The 16,959-nt window shown below is 38.5% G+C and overlaps 1 protein-coding gene across 4 annotated transcripts in view; it reads right to left on the minus strand.

Annotated features, from left to right (window-relative positions):
• Window positions 1–698: 698 nt before the first annotated feature.
• Window positions 699–16,959, minus strand: part of MIGA1 (mitoguardin 1) — a 34,540-nt gene continuing 18,279 nt past the window's right edge. For 2 of the 4 annotated variants that reach the window (XM_066192607.1, XM_066192610.1), the window contains 9 exons: window positions 13,265–13,365; window positions 7,673–7,791; window positions 7,419–7,491; window positions 6,996–7,082; window positions 6,773–6,871; window positions 6,320–6,454; window positions 5,104–5,157; window positions 4,353–4,469; window positions 699–3,938 (listed from right to left, as the gene is read on the minus strand). In XM_066192607.1, coding sequence (XP_066048704.1) covers window positions 3,720–3,938; window positions 4,353–4,469; window positions 5,104–5,157; window positions 6,320–6,454; window positions 6,773–6,871; window positions 6,996–7,082; window positions 7,419–7,491; window positions 7,673–7,791; window positions 13,265–13,365 — 1,004 coding nt within the window. In that variant the 3' untranslated portion in view covers window positions 699–3,719. The remainder of the gene's footprint in view (window positions 3,939–4,352; window positions 4,470–5,103; window positions 5,158–6,319; window positions 6,455–6,772; window positions 6,872–6,995; window positions 7,083–7,418; window positions 7,492–7,672; window positions 7,792–13,264; window positions 13,366–16,959) is intronic. The other 2 variants (XM_066192609.1, XM_066192608.1) reach the window with 2 other exon arrangements.

A 16,959-nucleotide genomic window follows, 5' to 3' on the forward strand; every position in this document is an offset into this window, starting at 1 on the left:
TTGTGCCTGCCGGACTGGAGCCTAACTTTCAGCTGGGTTATCACTATTAGGACAATAAGCACATGACCTCAGGCTGCGCAGATCTGAACGAGGGCCATCAAAGCTAAAACACAAAAGGCGTTTGTCTTTTGAAGGACAGAGCAGGCTCGTTCCCCCAGTGCCACCCTCGGGGCAGCCGCACTGAAGCGCAGGAGCGGCGTCGGGGCTTCCGACGGCCCGGGACCCACCCGCTTGCAGCAGATGAACACATTCAACACATAAAACAAATCTGGGCACATCAAAGCACGGATATATACGGCCCTTCTACAGCGGCAGAGGTTAGACTCTTTCATGTCCTCTATTTCATTATTTATATTACTCCATAAAGGAGGTCTTAATCCACAACTGGATCTCAGTACAGCAGTTTGGCTTGGAAATAAGACTGAAAAAAATTGTCTCCTAGAACGAAGCAGAGAGACAACAGCTTGGCACAGAGCTGTGTGCAATGAAACTGGACAGCCCAAAAGCTGTTCCCGTATAGTATTTTTTCATTTATAATGTAAATATTGTAATAGTTGTTCTTTGTTGATTTCAGGCAGCAAATTCTAATTTCAGGATGACTGATACCAAAATTCCTCCCATATTAAATAATTTTGGATTAGATTTCAAGAACTGTTTAAATTCAAGTTTCAGATCCAGTTATATGAGCAACAGTTGTTTCAATGAAATATTTTATTTTATATACACAGCTGCAGTTCATTTAGGCAATAGAAAGGTCACAAACACTTACTGACACTTGATTTGACACATTTACTTTGGTAGAAACCAAACACTAAAAAAAGGAAATATATTAATCATTAAGAACACATTTAAAGTAAGATTATTATTACAACTAAATTACAAATCATATAAATACTTGTTTCTTCATAATCCCTAAGCAGTCAACATTTCTAATCTTAGGAGTACCACTACTGCAGAAGAGGATGGCTTTTAAATTTAGTTTGTTCTTATTACCACGGAAAGTATCATTCAAAATGACCTAAATTTAGACACTATAAACTAAATTCTGAGTCTGATTATGAATTAACTAGAGTAGAACTCTGGCACTTGTGTTTGCAGAGATGGTGCACTTCTGAAATTCTGGAGCCACATGGCCAGTTATCAACAGATGTTCTGTCAGCTGAAGGTGCAGGTTGCGAGAGAACTGACTGCCATTCTGTGCTGCAGGCAGAGTCATCTCTCACTTCAACCTGCATCCCTCTCTGCAGTCAGTTACACACTCAGAATAGATGATGCTTCTTAGAAAAGGATCAAAAGAGACTCAGAGGAGATCAAAAGCTTCCCACCTGTACCTGCACATTTCCCTGTCCCTCTATTCCCTTCTTTCTCAGTTTCTTTACTGTTTCTCCATCAAGTGTTTGTCAGTGGCATCTTCTAACAACCAGATCCTGTATTTCTTATTTTGGATGGGAAATACAACAGTTCAACTTCCAGTCCAACTCTGTGGACTTTTGAGAGCTCTATGAGTGTATGGAAGTGCTCCTCTTTTAAAGGGACACAAATGCCGAAGTCAGGTATTATGGAATTCTTCCCCAATTTCTAAAAAGTTTGGTGTTCGTTTAGACCCTTCTTATTCTTCTGTTTAAAACAATCCTTTTGTATTCGACAGAAAACCGAGTTTCCAGGTTTTACTTTTTTCCAAGTGTCTGGAAACCTTTATAATCTCATCTGCAACTCTGTTTCTTCAAGAGCTTTTGGTAAATAATATGAAAATTTCAATATACCTTTAATTCTGTGAAGAAGTGCATTTCTGTTTCCCTTTGATATATGCTAAGGTATAATTTCCTTTATACTATTTTATCAGACCAGACAAATCACAGCAGACACTTTCCTCTGTTACCTACAGGTCATACATTTGCTGTAGAATATGCAGAACACTTACTCTGTTCCCTCTGTTTCCAGCTATTCCTATCGATTCTGAACCCAACAAGACACCTTTATTGTTCCATAGAATTTCTTTCATAACTTGCAAAAAGCTGCCAAAATACACACAGCTTAAACGTACTTATCTGCTCAAAAGTGAGGTGGGTGAAAAAAACTTCACATGCCTGTATTGAAGACACATTGCAGAGAGAAAAAAATACAGCATGGAGGATGGTGCCAAGCTCAGCAAGTTAAGCGGTGGAAATAGGCCAAGAACAGCATTTGGAATTTCTGTTTTATTACATACAGAGTACACTCTTTTTTGTCAAATAAACTATCACCAGTTGGCATTTCACACAAGTAATATGACACATTTTCATCGTTTTTTGTATTTATCAAATGAGTACAACAAAGGAGCAAAATGCTGGCTACAGTAAAATCTATGAATTAGACTGGCCTGCTTTTGAGCATCCTCTTGGGTTGTGTTTGACATGAAAGTTGAAATGTTTCTAGTCAAAGTTTGTTTTGATATCCTAGATTTTAACAACATGCTTCTCAAGTATCTAAATACTTGCAATTACTCTGTAATTACTCTGCATTTCTTGACATGGGATAGATTCTCATGGGCTGGCTTTGTGCAGCAAAGGCATGTAAGTGCAGTTTTAGAGCCCAAACTAACTGTGAAGCATTGCTTCAGTTGAGAGAAATTCAAAGATTACAGCTCATTATTTATCACCTCCGGAACAGGAAAAGCCATTGCTGCTGGGTGCCTCATGCCTTCTGAAGGTGCTCTGCTCCTGTCTGAAGTTCAGGGTTCCATGGCCTGAGCCACAGCTTTACACTGCACAGAGATGGCCACAATTGCTCAAATCTCCACTGAAACAGACACCTGACTTCCAAAGTCAAACAAAGAAGGGAGGAAGACACAAATTATTAAATTATAAAACACTTGCTTCAATTCTGTTTCATGATTAATAAATCTTATCATACATACTTATTTAAAAATATATTTTGAAATGCTACATATGAACTGAGAATAATATTGGTTCATTTACCACCATATTGAGTAGTAATGGTTTTTGAACAAGGAAGTTGTAAATTAACTGGTGAAGCTAGCATAGCTTTTCAAATATAAACAATTATTTTAAAACACCTCAGTGATGTTTAGATATTTTAAACCAAAATAAAGTAAAAATTGCATACTGGCAGTCATTCCTGCCCAAATGGTGCTTGCATTTCCTGCACTGCTCCATGACACTGTAGTACAAAATGGCTGCTTACACCCACACAAATGGAATTCTGGGGCAGGGGCAACACGTTCGGTTCTGCGCATGTGATTACCTTATTGCACGTGTCACATGAATCACAGGCTGCAGATACCCCAGCCAAAACACTTTCTAGATGTAGACACCTAATGATTTGGAGACTCTGCAATGAACATTTTGTACTCTAAGCTTTTAAAGGAAACAACTCCATCAGCTTCACTTACGAATTATTTGTGCAAAAGTACAGTATTTCATAAATAAACTTTACCTGAATATTACAGAAAAAAGCTTTGGGATACATGAAATATAAACACAGCGACAGCTGAGCTGCAAAATTAATTTAGGTATATACAGTAAAACACTCCCCAGTTCTTTTCACAGATGTACATTTAACCTCCCTGAGTCCTTTTCCATACTTAGCAACACGATGCATTCCCAGATGCTTGCTCAGCCACAGCCACAGGAGCTTCAGCACTAGAGAAAAAGGGTGGAAAAGAGCACATCTCTGAGCACACCTCTGTGCACTCCCTGCCATTTGCAGGGATGTGAAGCTCACTGGACTTTTGCCTCCAGGAGCCCGCTGGGCACCAGAGGCCCGTGGGCACTGACACAGGCCCCCACGTGTCGCAGGGAGTCTGCCCCCAGGTAGGCCAGCAGCAGCTCCGTGTGCCGGATCAGCAGCTGGGTGAGGTCCTCAGCCAGGTTCTCCATGCTCGAGTATCTCACCTTCTCAAAGTCAAAAATGTCCTTGAGGAAGAAAAGCACTTGATCCTAGTGGGGGGACAAAAAAAAAAAAAAGAAAAGAAAAAGAAAAAAAAAAGAAAAAAAAGAAAAAAGGAAAACTTGTTTTCAGTTACAAAAAGGAAAGAAGTATGCCATGCTAACAGCTCGCTCTTTAACATGTTCCCTAAAAGCATCCAATTATGTATTATTTTGGTGCTGAGACAGAAGTGTGCTAAAACAGCCTTTGCAAAACAGTTCCAGGCTTAAAACATTCATATCAAAGTACTTATTTCTCATGGTTTCTTACTGTTAGCTGTAATCTTAGGAAAATGCAAATGTACTAATTACTAATGTAATGTACAAATGTACTAAATTTACTTATAAAAAAGATCTTAATTTATTTTAATCAGAAAGAATTTTTTTTTAATTCATAGAAGTGGTAATTAAAACGAAGTTGCAAACCTTGAAGAAGCAGCATAGGTCATACAGGGAATTTCTAGGGCCCAAAAAGCCCCAGGCCAAAACAGGGCTGATATGTTCACATATAGCATAGAAATGTGCAAAAAATCCATCAGGCACCTAGTGATGTAAAAATGGTAGACAAAAGTTACACAGTAAATCCAGTGTACAGCTCTAATATTCAGCATTAAGTCTTCATAAAAGCCTAACACTTCCCTCCTTGGTCTAACAAAATCCTCCAAAGGTAAGGAGCTGTGGCACAGACTTCTCCTGAGTCCCTGCACAGAGAGCTGAGGATGCAGAAGGGGCTGAGGGGAGGCTGCAGCAGAACTCCTGGTGCTGGGGAGGAACGTGCTGCTCCAGACAGGTAACGGGGCAGGACTGGATGTGATTTGGCTGTGGGGTCATGCAGGGAGATGGGGCTGAGAATCCCAGCACAAGCAGGTGGGATACAAGAATCATGACCTTGGTGTGCAGGAGTGTGAGACCTGCCTGTGGGGCAGGAAGTCAGAGAGGCGACTGACACCACCACTGACTGGACACAAACTAGCTTCAGTTCAGGCTTTTTGCTAAATACAGGCCTAAGGGCCCCAGGAGCTAAACTTCTGCAACTGGCAAACCTCTTGTCTAAATTAACAAGTCTACAGGACTAAGGGTTGATCGCTCGTTTGTTTTGCCAAAGCTACAAAAAGAACTTCAAATTCTTAGGAGACGATCGATACCTTTGTTTCATATAATTTGAAGGGCAACTTACCTTCATTTGCTGTCTTTTTTGTTTCAGTACTGACCAACAACTTGAAGCCACAGCCTAGTTGCAAAAAGAAAAAAATAAAGCAAGCCCAAAATAATTTTCCATCTCCAAAGAACTCATCTGCAGAATACTGTATTTCTGTATTCTATATTTCAGGGACATGTATTTTCTTCAGTTCCAATCTTGTGATAATACAAAGTTTAAAGCCATAAAACAGCAGCTGATATAAATAACAAATTTATATGTAGTTCATACTTGCTATTTCAGATCCATCTTTGCAACATTTTCGTTAGTTAAATTCAAATGTAATTTGTCATCCTTGACTGATCCTTTTACAGTCAGCACAGTTAGCAACACTCACTGGGTTTAAGTGAGGACCAGTTTTATATATTAAAGCTCAGACATCAGTAACTATTTTAGATATTAAGTGGCATGTGAACACATTGAAATGTACTTTTTCATTTTAGCAAAAACATTCTTGCAATAGCTTCAGATTCAGCTATGGAGCTTTGTCCAAATATGGACCCGTGAAATACAATATACCAGTATCAGTCTTGGGCTTTTTCCCCTCCTATCCTCTAACTATCCTCATCTGACTCCCCTCAGGACTGCAAAGAGAGTTTAATACAGACAAAGCACAATGTTACCATATAACTACAAAAATATATACGTTATCTTAATTTTTTTTCCTCTAGAGGGAATATTTCAATTGAAAAACAACAAAAAAAGGACAACTTGCAGTTTACAGATAAAAATGGATGAAATTACAGTAGTTGCTGTACCAGCTGACCATGGCATCTAACAGATGGATGAGATCTATTTGGCAAATAAACAGCCATGTATGAAAAATCATTAATTGTTATCAACAGCTGTATTCCTGTGTTGTATTAATTTACTTTTGTTTCCCTGCAACTTTGTCCCTTATTGCTAAATCTCTGGTCTATGAACCAAAACCCGGACCCGATGTCTAAGATGTGACAATCAGAAACTTCCCTTCTAAAATTCTGCTTCCTCAGAGAAAGGAAGGACAGGTTAAAATACTTTTTCTGATACACTCAATCAGTCTCTGTTTTAAGATTTGTAACTTATAAATTCCTATTATGAAAAACCTGATAATACACTCCTGTTAAATTCTTTTGAGGAAGATCTCAGGCACATACTCAACACATTGCAGTGTACTACAGATCAGTTGGTATGATAATTACACATGAATACTTACTGTTTCTTTAAAAGAGGAATTCAACCAGCGGTTATTTACTACATTCTGTATAGATATTGGTGGATTTTCTAAATCTTCAAATGAATCCATTAATATGAAGTCCAGAACAACATCATAAAAATTCAGATTTTTCACCTATATTAAATAAGAACATGATCTAAGTAACCTAGTTTCTCTTTCAGCAGTGGAATTCAGCATGCACCATATTGCAATGCTGTATTAACATGCAGATTGGCAATTGCTTTTAATGAATATTAAAAATACTTTGTCAGTAAAGGAGAAGTCTAAAAGAATGTGTGGTTTCTGGTACTAAACTGGTGAATGCCATTTCTCTAAATCAGCAATACACACAATAAAGGGTTGCCCTTTCCCACAATTCTGAACTGTAAAAATTTATTTTTAGATCCTATGGCATTAGTGAGGGTAAAAGCACTTTTCAGAAATGCAACTCACTCCTCTAGCAGCAAGTTCCATTTCAGTATTATCCCAGTGATCTGTTTGCTCCAAAAAGTATATCATTTCATCAAAGACATCTTCAAATTTCTTTGGATTCTGTAAAGTAAAAGCAGTGAGTATCAAAGCAAATGTAAAAAGAGATATGGCTGATTTTCCCTGGACAGTGAATTCAGGTAGAAGTTACACAAACAACAAAACTTTGGTAAAAAAAGGCTCTTACCTTTCGTGCTTTCACAATTAAAGCAGACAAAATTTTTCTTCCACTTTCAGCAAGAAATATTCTGTTTGCTGTTTCTGAAAGAATTATCTAGAAAAGGGTTCAGAAAATATACACAGGTTCATTCACAGGTTATCCCAAGTGACCTTAAACACTTCAATCAATTTTCATATAATTATCACCTCTAGTATAGTTAGCAAGTTCCTAATAAGCCTTGGGTGCAAAGGTTCCAAAGCTAATCGTAAAATCTGGACTCCTCTGCAAATACATCTCATTGCAGAATGATAAAAATGTAAAAGCAACAAGAAAATATTTAAATACAGATTACATTTTAAAAATGCTTGCACAAAGAGTAACAGTCAGTTTCAATGCCATGCACTTTAGTTTAGGCTTAACAAGACAGACAAATCTCTCCCTACTGTTTACCTGAAAAGCTTGTCGAATACAATGAAGCTTAGCAAGGAAGTCACTGTCTCCAAGACATTCAAACATTTCAGTCCTATGCAAAATAGAAAAGTTTCCAGAGGCCATTAAAAAGAGCAGCACAAGAATATCCATCTAAGTCTAATTGCTAGAAAAAATACCTAGTACATGTAACTTCTGAAAAGTGATTTCTAGATGAATCTTAAACTTTAAGTTTTGCTTTTCCTGGAAATAATTATACAGACATAAATCAATACCTTAACACCCGTGAATAAATTTTGCCTTCTTCTGCTAAGTGCATGGCTTCTTCATACAAGGGACAGTGGCAAAGGGAATCCAGCCCATACGTACTACGAACATCTCTGTGCTCTGAAAGCTGAAAAAAAATTTTTTGGAAGTTCATTAAAGCTTGCTGTCATCATTTTTGTAAAGATAAAACAAATCAAAGAAGGTTTCCTGATGTTCTACTGAAAGATGCACCCTTTTCTGCATCTCCTTAAAACAAAGGGGTAACAACCAACAAGTGAACAGAACAGATACACCAGATCGTAAGAGTTAACTTTGTAACTCTTAAAATCTGAAAGCTACAGTTTCAAGTTTCAAAACTTTTTAATTAATAAAACAAAGACAGCTTACTTTTGTGTTTAATTTGCCTAGTTAAGTTTTTGAATTGTCTAGTTAAATAAACCCAATGTGACTCAAAGCTGTTAAAATAATTGCCAGGACACAAAGTACAGAATGATTGCACCATACAATTCTTTAGGAAGCTGGAAATAGTAACACCCTCCCACCCCTGTTTTAGTTTCACTGGTAAATAAGTCTGCCAGTTACCAAAGCACATTGTATAAACCATGAACATTCAGTGTTTTATACTACAGGCTCCCTGGAAGGTTTTCATTATGGGCAGTTTTAATTCAATGGTCAACAGAGAAATAAACATGAACTTGAAGACATTTTTAAAGAAAGAAAAAACCAAAACCAGATCCATAAATCAAGGCACATAAATCAGACAGAGAACTCCTGCTTACAGGGTATCGTATTTAATCCACAAAACAATGTCTAGCTACAATTTCACTACAAAGATTACATTATATTATTACTGATAAAAAAAAAATCTGATGTTTACACATCATTCAGCTTAGTTAATAACCAGAAAATTATTTCTAGTGGGATTTTTTGTCGGTTTTTTGTTTGTTTGTTGGGGCTTTGTTTGTTTGTTTGGGGTTTTTTGTTTGTTTTTTTTTCTCCCACTATCCTGCACGGGGCAAACAAACCTGTGTTTCTAGGCTATTAAAACTGAGCATAGCTACCAACAGTGCTGGCAGTGGCCAGGAACACAGAGGCTTGTGATGATGGACTGGACATGCCAGCCCTTAAGTGTCTGCTACTTCCTCAGGGTCAGGGAGGTACAGGGAGAAGGAAATGAAAATGCAGACAAAGAAGAGATAAAAGATGACTGACACTGTAGCAGCAATCTCATTTTGTAAGGCTTTACTTGTATCCATTCAAGGCGCAAGAAAGAGAGACCACCACAAGGACATTTACAATGACCTGCAGTGGATACCTAAGATCACTACACTAAAATAACACATGCATCTTCAAAACTCCAAAGCTTCTAGTTCTAACTTGTGTCTAATTAGGCCTGCCGTGCTGCAGAGCAGCCTCTGAAGATTCCAACCTGGATATTGTTCAGATGTTAATCAGTTTTCTCTGGAGAGTTCAGCTTTAGGGCTGTATATGCAGTAAGGAGATGCTGAAATCATTGCCCTAAAGCATCAAACCTTTGCCACTTGCAATCATTTTTAGGTCTGGGATGCCCTGACTGCTTTGGTTTAAGGAACAGGCTCAGTACTCTTATTTGCCACCCACAAGTTGTTTCTTAATAAATAGAAAAAATTCTCAGCTGTGCATCAAGACCTTGTTGACTACCAAAATAACCACCTACATGAATGTACCAAAATAAACAATGATAAACCTTTTAGGAATTCTTGCTTGCTTCCCCTAATAGAGAGGTCACTTAACTGGCACATTCAGCATTCCTTACATTCTGAGAAATTATGTTTACCCTATATTTAAAAAGCTGATGATGGTCTCTTTAAAATATAAAGACATTCAGAGAAATGATTTCCTTAAAAAAAGTAAGTAGCTGCAGGACGAAAGTGAAACATGTTTGGGGAGTTGGAAGATGTGATGGTGATTAGTACTCTAAAAAGTAGAGTACTTTAGTAGAGTATTAGTAGGTAGAGTAGTAGGTATTAGTACTCTAAAATAAAAAGTTTGAGATGGCATTTTAATAAATTGAAATGATGAAGTGGTGTGTTCCACCTAAGATCTGGAAGAAAATGGGAAGGCTGTTACTGATAAAAAGCAGCAAAGGCTTTATTCACAAGTCTAAAAAGTCTCCCAAGCTTTGGACTAGGTTAACATTTTAACAAGGAAAGCAAAGCTTCTTTGCTAATAGACCTCCAGATTCAGTACTAGTCAAAACACAAAAATAAGGCATGATAAATGTATGTGCACTGGCAAGGAAGAAGCAGCAACAAAGCTCACTGTCAGGGAGAGCAGGGAAGAGGCTCTGGTAGGAAGATGGAAAAGAAGCCAAGAAAGAGAGGGCAGAGGCCTTTATCTGGCACACTCACTGCTGCATTGTTGCCAAAGGTAGCAGCTATTTTGATCACAGTAGATGGGAAAGCAAGACTAAGAAAAGCACACTAACCCTCATCAACACAAGCTGATGGCAGCCAGGCTCAAATGGGGAAGAAAATATCACTATTCATCCAGTAGTAGTATTAACAACTTAATTAGGGCAAATAGCCATGTTTTCCATCCCTTCTGCAGTGCTTCTAGAGCCTAAGTGTGTTTAAGAATAGAAGCCTGTCTGGTCATGGGGACGGCGACTGTGTCTAAACCGTCTTTATAAGGATTCAGGCCTGTGTATTGTAGGTGTCCAGACAGGCACAACTCTGAATGAGAAGTCATCAAATGAGTGATCCTCAGCAGCCTCTTGATCAGCAGCCATAGCCAAGATGAAGTTTTGGCACACCCTCCTGCTCTCCTGTAGAGCTCATCAAAAGGGCACGTGATGCAAATCCTGCCAAAACTGTCCCAGTTTTGTACAGCTCTTTCCTATATTTTGTTCTAATATAACACAGCATGACATTCTTGTTGCCTCCTAAGCAGTATCCCTATCAGTTTCCATTCAAGCATCTATCTGTGTCTTGTTTTATGAATGTTCTCTCTCCTGCGGGCAGGGAGCTAAATTTGACCTGACTGTGTGTCAGCACTGAAACATGAACACAGTTTCCAGTCTCCAAAATCAGAGTCACACAAAATACTTAGTCCTGTCCCTTGGGACAGGATGCAGTGTAGAAGGAAGCCAAGGAACTGTCAACACACAGCTTGCAGCGTGATGAGGCCACAAAAAATGGTGCCATGTTCTAATTTCCTGGAAGGTGAAATTATTAATTCCAGTAGGGCATGATCACAGAGCAGTACAAACACACATATGAATTTCAGATTTAAAAACTTTGCTAAACATTTCTATCAGGACATGGTGTTTAGGACAGTTACTAATATTGTAACTGCAATCAGGGAGCTTATGATGAAAGAACTGCCTCATTTGAGACAGGTGAGACAAATCCAAAGCTGGAAAAGCCTCAAACCTCTTAGCCTAAATTAAAACATTCCACCGTTTCCCTAGTGCAATTAAAAAAAAATTTAAAAAGTAGATAAGCAAGAGGAAGAGCTGCTTGACATCATCATATCTAGAATAAAAGACTCTGGTATGTCAATTCTAATCCTGTTAAATCAAAGCAATTACTGTTCTCTACTAATAGCTGAATACACTGGGAAGTCCTTACTGCTCCTTCTCATTGCTATAATGTGAAGCATTTCCCTGCCACACACCCTCCTGAGGATGGACAAAGTATTAAATCAAGGTAACAGTGTTTTTGTAGGAGAACACCAATTCACAGCTTTCTTTTCCCTGCAGCACACAACGATGGCCTGTAGCTGCAACCTCAGAGATAACTGACCCTGCAGTTTGAGCCTAGTGCCTCCTATTTAACCCAGAACATTAATGGTGTTCTGACTTGAACACCAAACTGCAAATTGTCCGTGTTCTATTAATCTTCAGGACTTCTGTCGCCTAAGAATTTTACTAGATTCTTCAATAAAATCTGAGAAAAGAGAGTTTGTTCTATTGGCAAAGGCTAGAACAGCTGGAAAGGAAAAGAAAATCTTCATAACTTTGTCCTGGAAAACCAAGTTGACAGAAGTGTCTCTGAGGTATCAAAATGTGGAGAATATTTTCAGGATGCTTAAAGACAATTACATGTCCAATTTTGATTCCAATATTTTTTAGCAGATACTGGGACAACATAGCTTCAGGAGAGGATGATGATTCCGCTGAGGTGATACATCCTGGGGTTTTCTGTTTGCTTGGTTGATTGGTTGGTTTTGCCTTTTCTTTAAGCCAAGCAGCACAAATGAGCATAAGGGGTTGTTCCCATCTTCACATACTTGCAAAAGCATTATGAAAGTTCATGGGAAAAAACCCCACAAAACCAGATACAAAATGTACAAACTGTAATGGTTTACAGCTCCTCTCATGAGCTGCTAGAGTTGAAGCAAGCTTGAATTGTAGTCTTGTCCAAATTACAGCCCAGAGTAACCAGTCTCTATGGATACAATCCTTGTTAGGAATGGATGCTAGGCACTACAACCTAATGTGAGTTACTAAATCAAGAAAATCACAATTTAATGTGAATTACTAAATCAAGGTAATTGCATTCTGGAACGACAAACCCTATAATAGACAGTCGAAACAATTGCAAAGAATGTGTGTGTGCAATTCTCTCTGTTTGCAATTGACTTCAGTAGCTCAGCTGTAGTGTGTGTAGGAGAGGAGTATCTATCCCAAAATGGATCTATTGAGGCCAACTGCCTCTCCTGTTTTTTGGAGAAGAGTGCTATTCAAGATCACTTCAGCTCCCCAGAGAACACAGAAGGAGATATTCCTCAATCAAGTAAGTGTGTCAATGCTCATGAGCCTCCTTCAAATCCAAGGGAGCTGTCGCAGACTTCAGCTAACAGGCTGTTAGCCAGACATTATTGTGTATCCTTTGTGCTCCCATCCCAGAGGATGAGAGCAAGCTAGATGAAGCGCATTAGGTTGTCAAGGAAGCTTTCCCAGTCTGGCAGTCAGGAGGCTCCCTGGCACTGCCACTGCACCTCCAGGGGCTGTCCCTGCCCCCAGGGAGCTGTGGGGTCCCCACTCACACCCACACAAGCTTCCCCTTCCAGCTCAGCACAGGGCTCCCAGGACAGCCCCAGACCTCTGGGTCCTGTTAAGTCCTTGAATCATGGTGCAACAACAGAGTAACACCTCAAACTGCTGCCTTCAGATTGCGCATGGAACATGTTAAAACATGTAGCTGTCAATTTCTTATCATTTCCTCTCAAAAAAACTCCTCCAGGTCTAAGCAATACAAAGCCCTCTTCATACATCTTTATAGTATGGTAAAACAATAGGAAAAAAGGAACAGAAAAATATAAATCATGGTGAAAGGAACTACTACAGCCTCAACTGACTGCTTCTTCACTCATGAAAATGTGATCTATTTTTCAAAAGCAACTCCTATTTAGGAGGTGTTGGGGATGCATTATGCCAGTACACAAAAAAACCCCCCTCTAAAACAACTGGTTCCAAGGAAGCCTAGAAAGGCTCTTTTTTCCCCATAAGAGAAATGTATTTTTACTTACAATGATTAGCAAAAAATTAGGATTCTTCTGTTCATTGTTCAAATAGATCAATACATCTTAAAAAAAGCTATCTTCAAGAGTCTTACCTCAGCTGTGGAAACAAAGGAGTCCGTGGATGCAATGCTTAATGTATCTCGAAGGCAGAAATCATCCACATTGTCCTTTACAGTGATGTCTGTATTTTTGTCTTTAAAATAAATAAATAAATAAAAAGTTTATTAGACTATCAGAAAATTCCATGTAAGTCTTGAAAATGTGTTTCATGTGTACTTTAACACAGTACTTCATTTGGAGGGCACAACATTATACTACTGAAAGAGTAAATTCTTTTATGACCCACTAACATATATAAAGGTGACTGTTTCTGCCTTTAAAGTGGATTTTCAAATGTCATCCACAATGGACTGGAAGAAGGAAAAAAGACTTGGCCAAGGTTTTTGTCTTTCTTTTACAGACTTCTGATGATCTCTCAATCTTATGATATTACTTTGCTATATTGACCTAGACCCTCAGTTAAGTTTTTGACTTGGCTGTGTTATGTAACAAACTGCTCAGTGTCCTAGCCACCACTTTTGTTTTTCTAAATAAAAGTCCATCCATAAAAACACCACCACAACAGTTAATTTTCACTTGAATTTGTTTAACTTTCTACTTCTCTTGTCTTTTATCACTTGCTGGTTCTTCTGGAGAGCAAGCGAAGCTTTTAATCTTCACTGCATTCTCTTTCCTCAAAAAGCTTCTCCATTGAAATAACACACCCACAAGTATTTCCTACAGTACAAAAATTCTTAAAGCCTTTAAAACAACTGATATTTCTTCTTAAAATCATCTGCAACACAATTTCTTCTCAGTTCTGCTTTACTTTATTCTCATATTTCAACTGTTGCACTTCTTGGATGGTGTCGTTTTCACCGTATAGAAACACTTTCACAGAAGGATTAAATTCGTAAGTCAGTAAGTCAGACTTTGGCTCAGTGTGGCCCATCCTACGTTCCCACTAGAGCAGATGCATCTATTTTGGGTTATTTTACCTTCAGACATTACACATGTGTTCCTAAAAGTCTGTTTTATCTCCAATAGTCAGCAGCAACCAGCTACCCAATGTCATCCAGACCTGTTGCTAGGGCAATACTTCATTAAAAACACCATTACATAGTGGAGTGGCCAAACGCCAATCGACTGGGATGGTTTACTCATCACTTGAAATGCTACAAAGTCACATTACTTAACCATTACTTTGGTGGTTGTTATGGTTTTATTAGTTAAGGACTTGGAATGACAGCTCAAAAACTGCACAGAACAAATATCTGTCTTCGGGAATATTCACTGAGGGAAAAAATAATTCAAAGTTTGGACAAAGATTCTACTAGAGTGAGTTAGGCAAATTGCGATCACGACTTCACCACTATTCTTATGAAGCCTGATTTTTTTCAGCTCATTCTTACTACTTCTTTCTTTTGACCTCTTAAAACCAAGAGGAAAAGTACTGCAGCTTCCAAGTTGGTTGAGATACAATCACATACTGAAATCTGAAATGCTGGAACAGAAAACCAAACTGTGGTTTGTAAAGCACTAGCTTGAGGTCTGCTTAGAGAAGATGGGTAACGTGATGTTTCTTTCTTATTTCTAACTCATGATTCGCATTAATTCTCTTCTAGTGTTACATTAGATGATTTTCTAATACCACTTTTTCACAAAAAAGTTGCTGAAATTGCAATAATACTCTTAAACCCAGGGCAGTACAGGCATCTATAGCCTGGCTGCATATTTTTTGGTTCTTCTTTTTTCAAACTCTCCTTTTGCCGAAGTTGCTTTTACTGTTTTATGTGAGTTTATAGCTCAATAGCAAGAACATGTCCCCAGACTGATTCTAAATTATTGAACTCTGGGTTATGTGGTTGATTACATATAAATGGGAATAATGCTATTTAACTAAAATTTATTACACATACATTAAAAAAAAAAGGTGTAAATGAAGGAATCACAGCCCAGAACAACACAGAATCAGGGGTTCTTCCACAGATTTTGCATTCAGCCTGTTACAGACTACATGAAGCTCCAGAGTTAATAAAATTTTGAATTAATCCATCTTTGTTGAAAAACTCATACTTCCAAGTTTTCTAATATGGCCTAAAACTATCACCAAACCGGTACGTTTTTAACATATTAATTAGTTGAATATGGAATACCTGTGTTTTCACTCAAAGAAAATTCTCACTGCTACAGAAAAAGACACAAAATCTCCATACTATGAGGAAGAAAAAAATTAAAAATAAGGTTGGTAATGCTGAGTGAAATAATACCTTTGGCAAGTGGTATGTGCACACAAAGCACAGCCTCCCTAAAGAAAACAAAACAGCCGTGTCAGCTATTTCTGACTTTCAGGCCACCAGCACCCTAAGACCCTAAAACATCCTGAGCCAAGCAGGTGCTTATCAATACCCATGCTGTGAAGAGAGCACGCTATTATGAAAATTCACCATGGAATTTCACTAGGGTGAAAATTAAGTTACAGCTGGAGTACATACCATGCAAGTACCAGCAGAGCATTCTTAGACACAAGAACATGAAAAAAAGAGACAGTGGCACAAAGAGACTCCTGGAATGAACAGCTGCAAGAGAAACCCACCCACCAGTGCCTGCAACTGCTCACACACTCATCCCTAGTTCTTATGGATTCTAATAACTTCAGGAAGGGAATACTAGCAAGTATGTGAGCTTCAAATATACTTCACTTATTTGAGGAGCCAAGGAGTTATTTTGGGTCCACGTATATTTGCAAAGAGGATGAAGTAGAGTTTCAGATGTTACCATCACGGCTCTTGATTGTAGTGCCGTAAAATGTACATGCGGTCCTTAAATTAGACTAAGGTATTGAAAAAATGGAACAATATGGAGGACTGCTAAAGCTTGTGAAATTACTCCTAGCTTGATAAGGTTTTGCAAACAACTATCTATTTAAAACTAAACAAGATTTTCTAAAAAAGACCAGAAGCAAGCTATTTTCACATCTATTTATGAAGTACTAATCTAGAAAAATTATTTGTCGTTGTTCTGGTACGTTTTCATGGTAAGCCAGTACAAAGCTAATCCCCTAAACTCTCAGAGCAAAATCTGACCTTCGTAACTGCACAGAAATTAACTTTTTAGTATTCAACTGGGAAGCATTCACCTTCACATAATGTTTTAAAACTGAAAACTGTTTCCACATTATCTTCCTGCCAACCCTGAATGAAACATGGCAGGAGTTCGCAAGTAAGTTTGGCACTTAGCTGACACATTTTAAAAAGGAAAGCACTTACCCACTAGTAAAGAACTCACTGGGAGTTACAGATTTTAGTTCCAAGTACCACCATTAAAGTCAGGGCTCCCTATTCTCCTCAGCCCTCCCACTTTAGTGGAAAATCAGTGCAGTTAATACATCACAAGCAGGAAAGCAGGAAGAGAAAGGAGAAACTTGATAGACTCTGAAGAGGAAAAATCCTTGCAAAGGAATCAACTTATGAAAAGTCATGGTACCCTCAGAGCAGCAGGGGCCCAGTGTTCTGCCAGCCCACGCTGTGTGCTCAGACCCCTTCGATGTGTGGCTTCCAGCCCAGTGAAAAGAATGACAATAATCCAGTTCAGACAGCACAGCAGAATGAATCAACATGCTTCAGTTCCATGAGAGTGTGACACAGTCTTCTAGCTAGTCACAAGTGGCACAGTGATTTGTCACCCCTGGCTGGAACATCCAAAAGCAGCTTTATTTACATTTATAAGTAGTCATAATTCTGAGAGT

This window comes from Chamaea fasciata, unplaced genomic scaffold (assembly GCF_029207755.1).
Source record: "Chamaea fasciata isolate MVZ Bird 193981 ecotype frontalis unplaced genomic scaffold, bChaFas1.0.hap1 SCAF_10, whole genome shotgun sequence".
Lineage (NCBI taxonomy): Eukaryota > Metazoa > Chordata > Aves > Passeriformes > Sylviidae > Chamaea > Chamaea fasciata.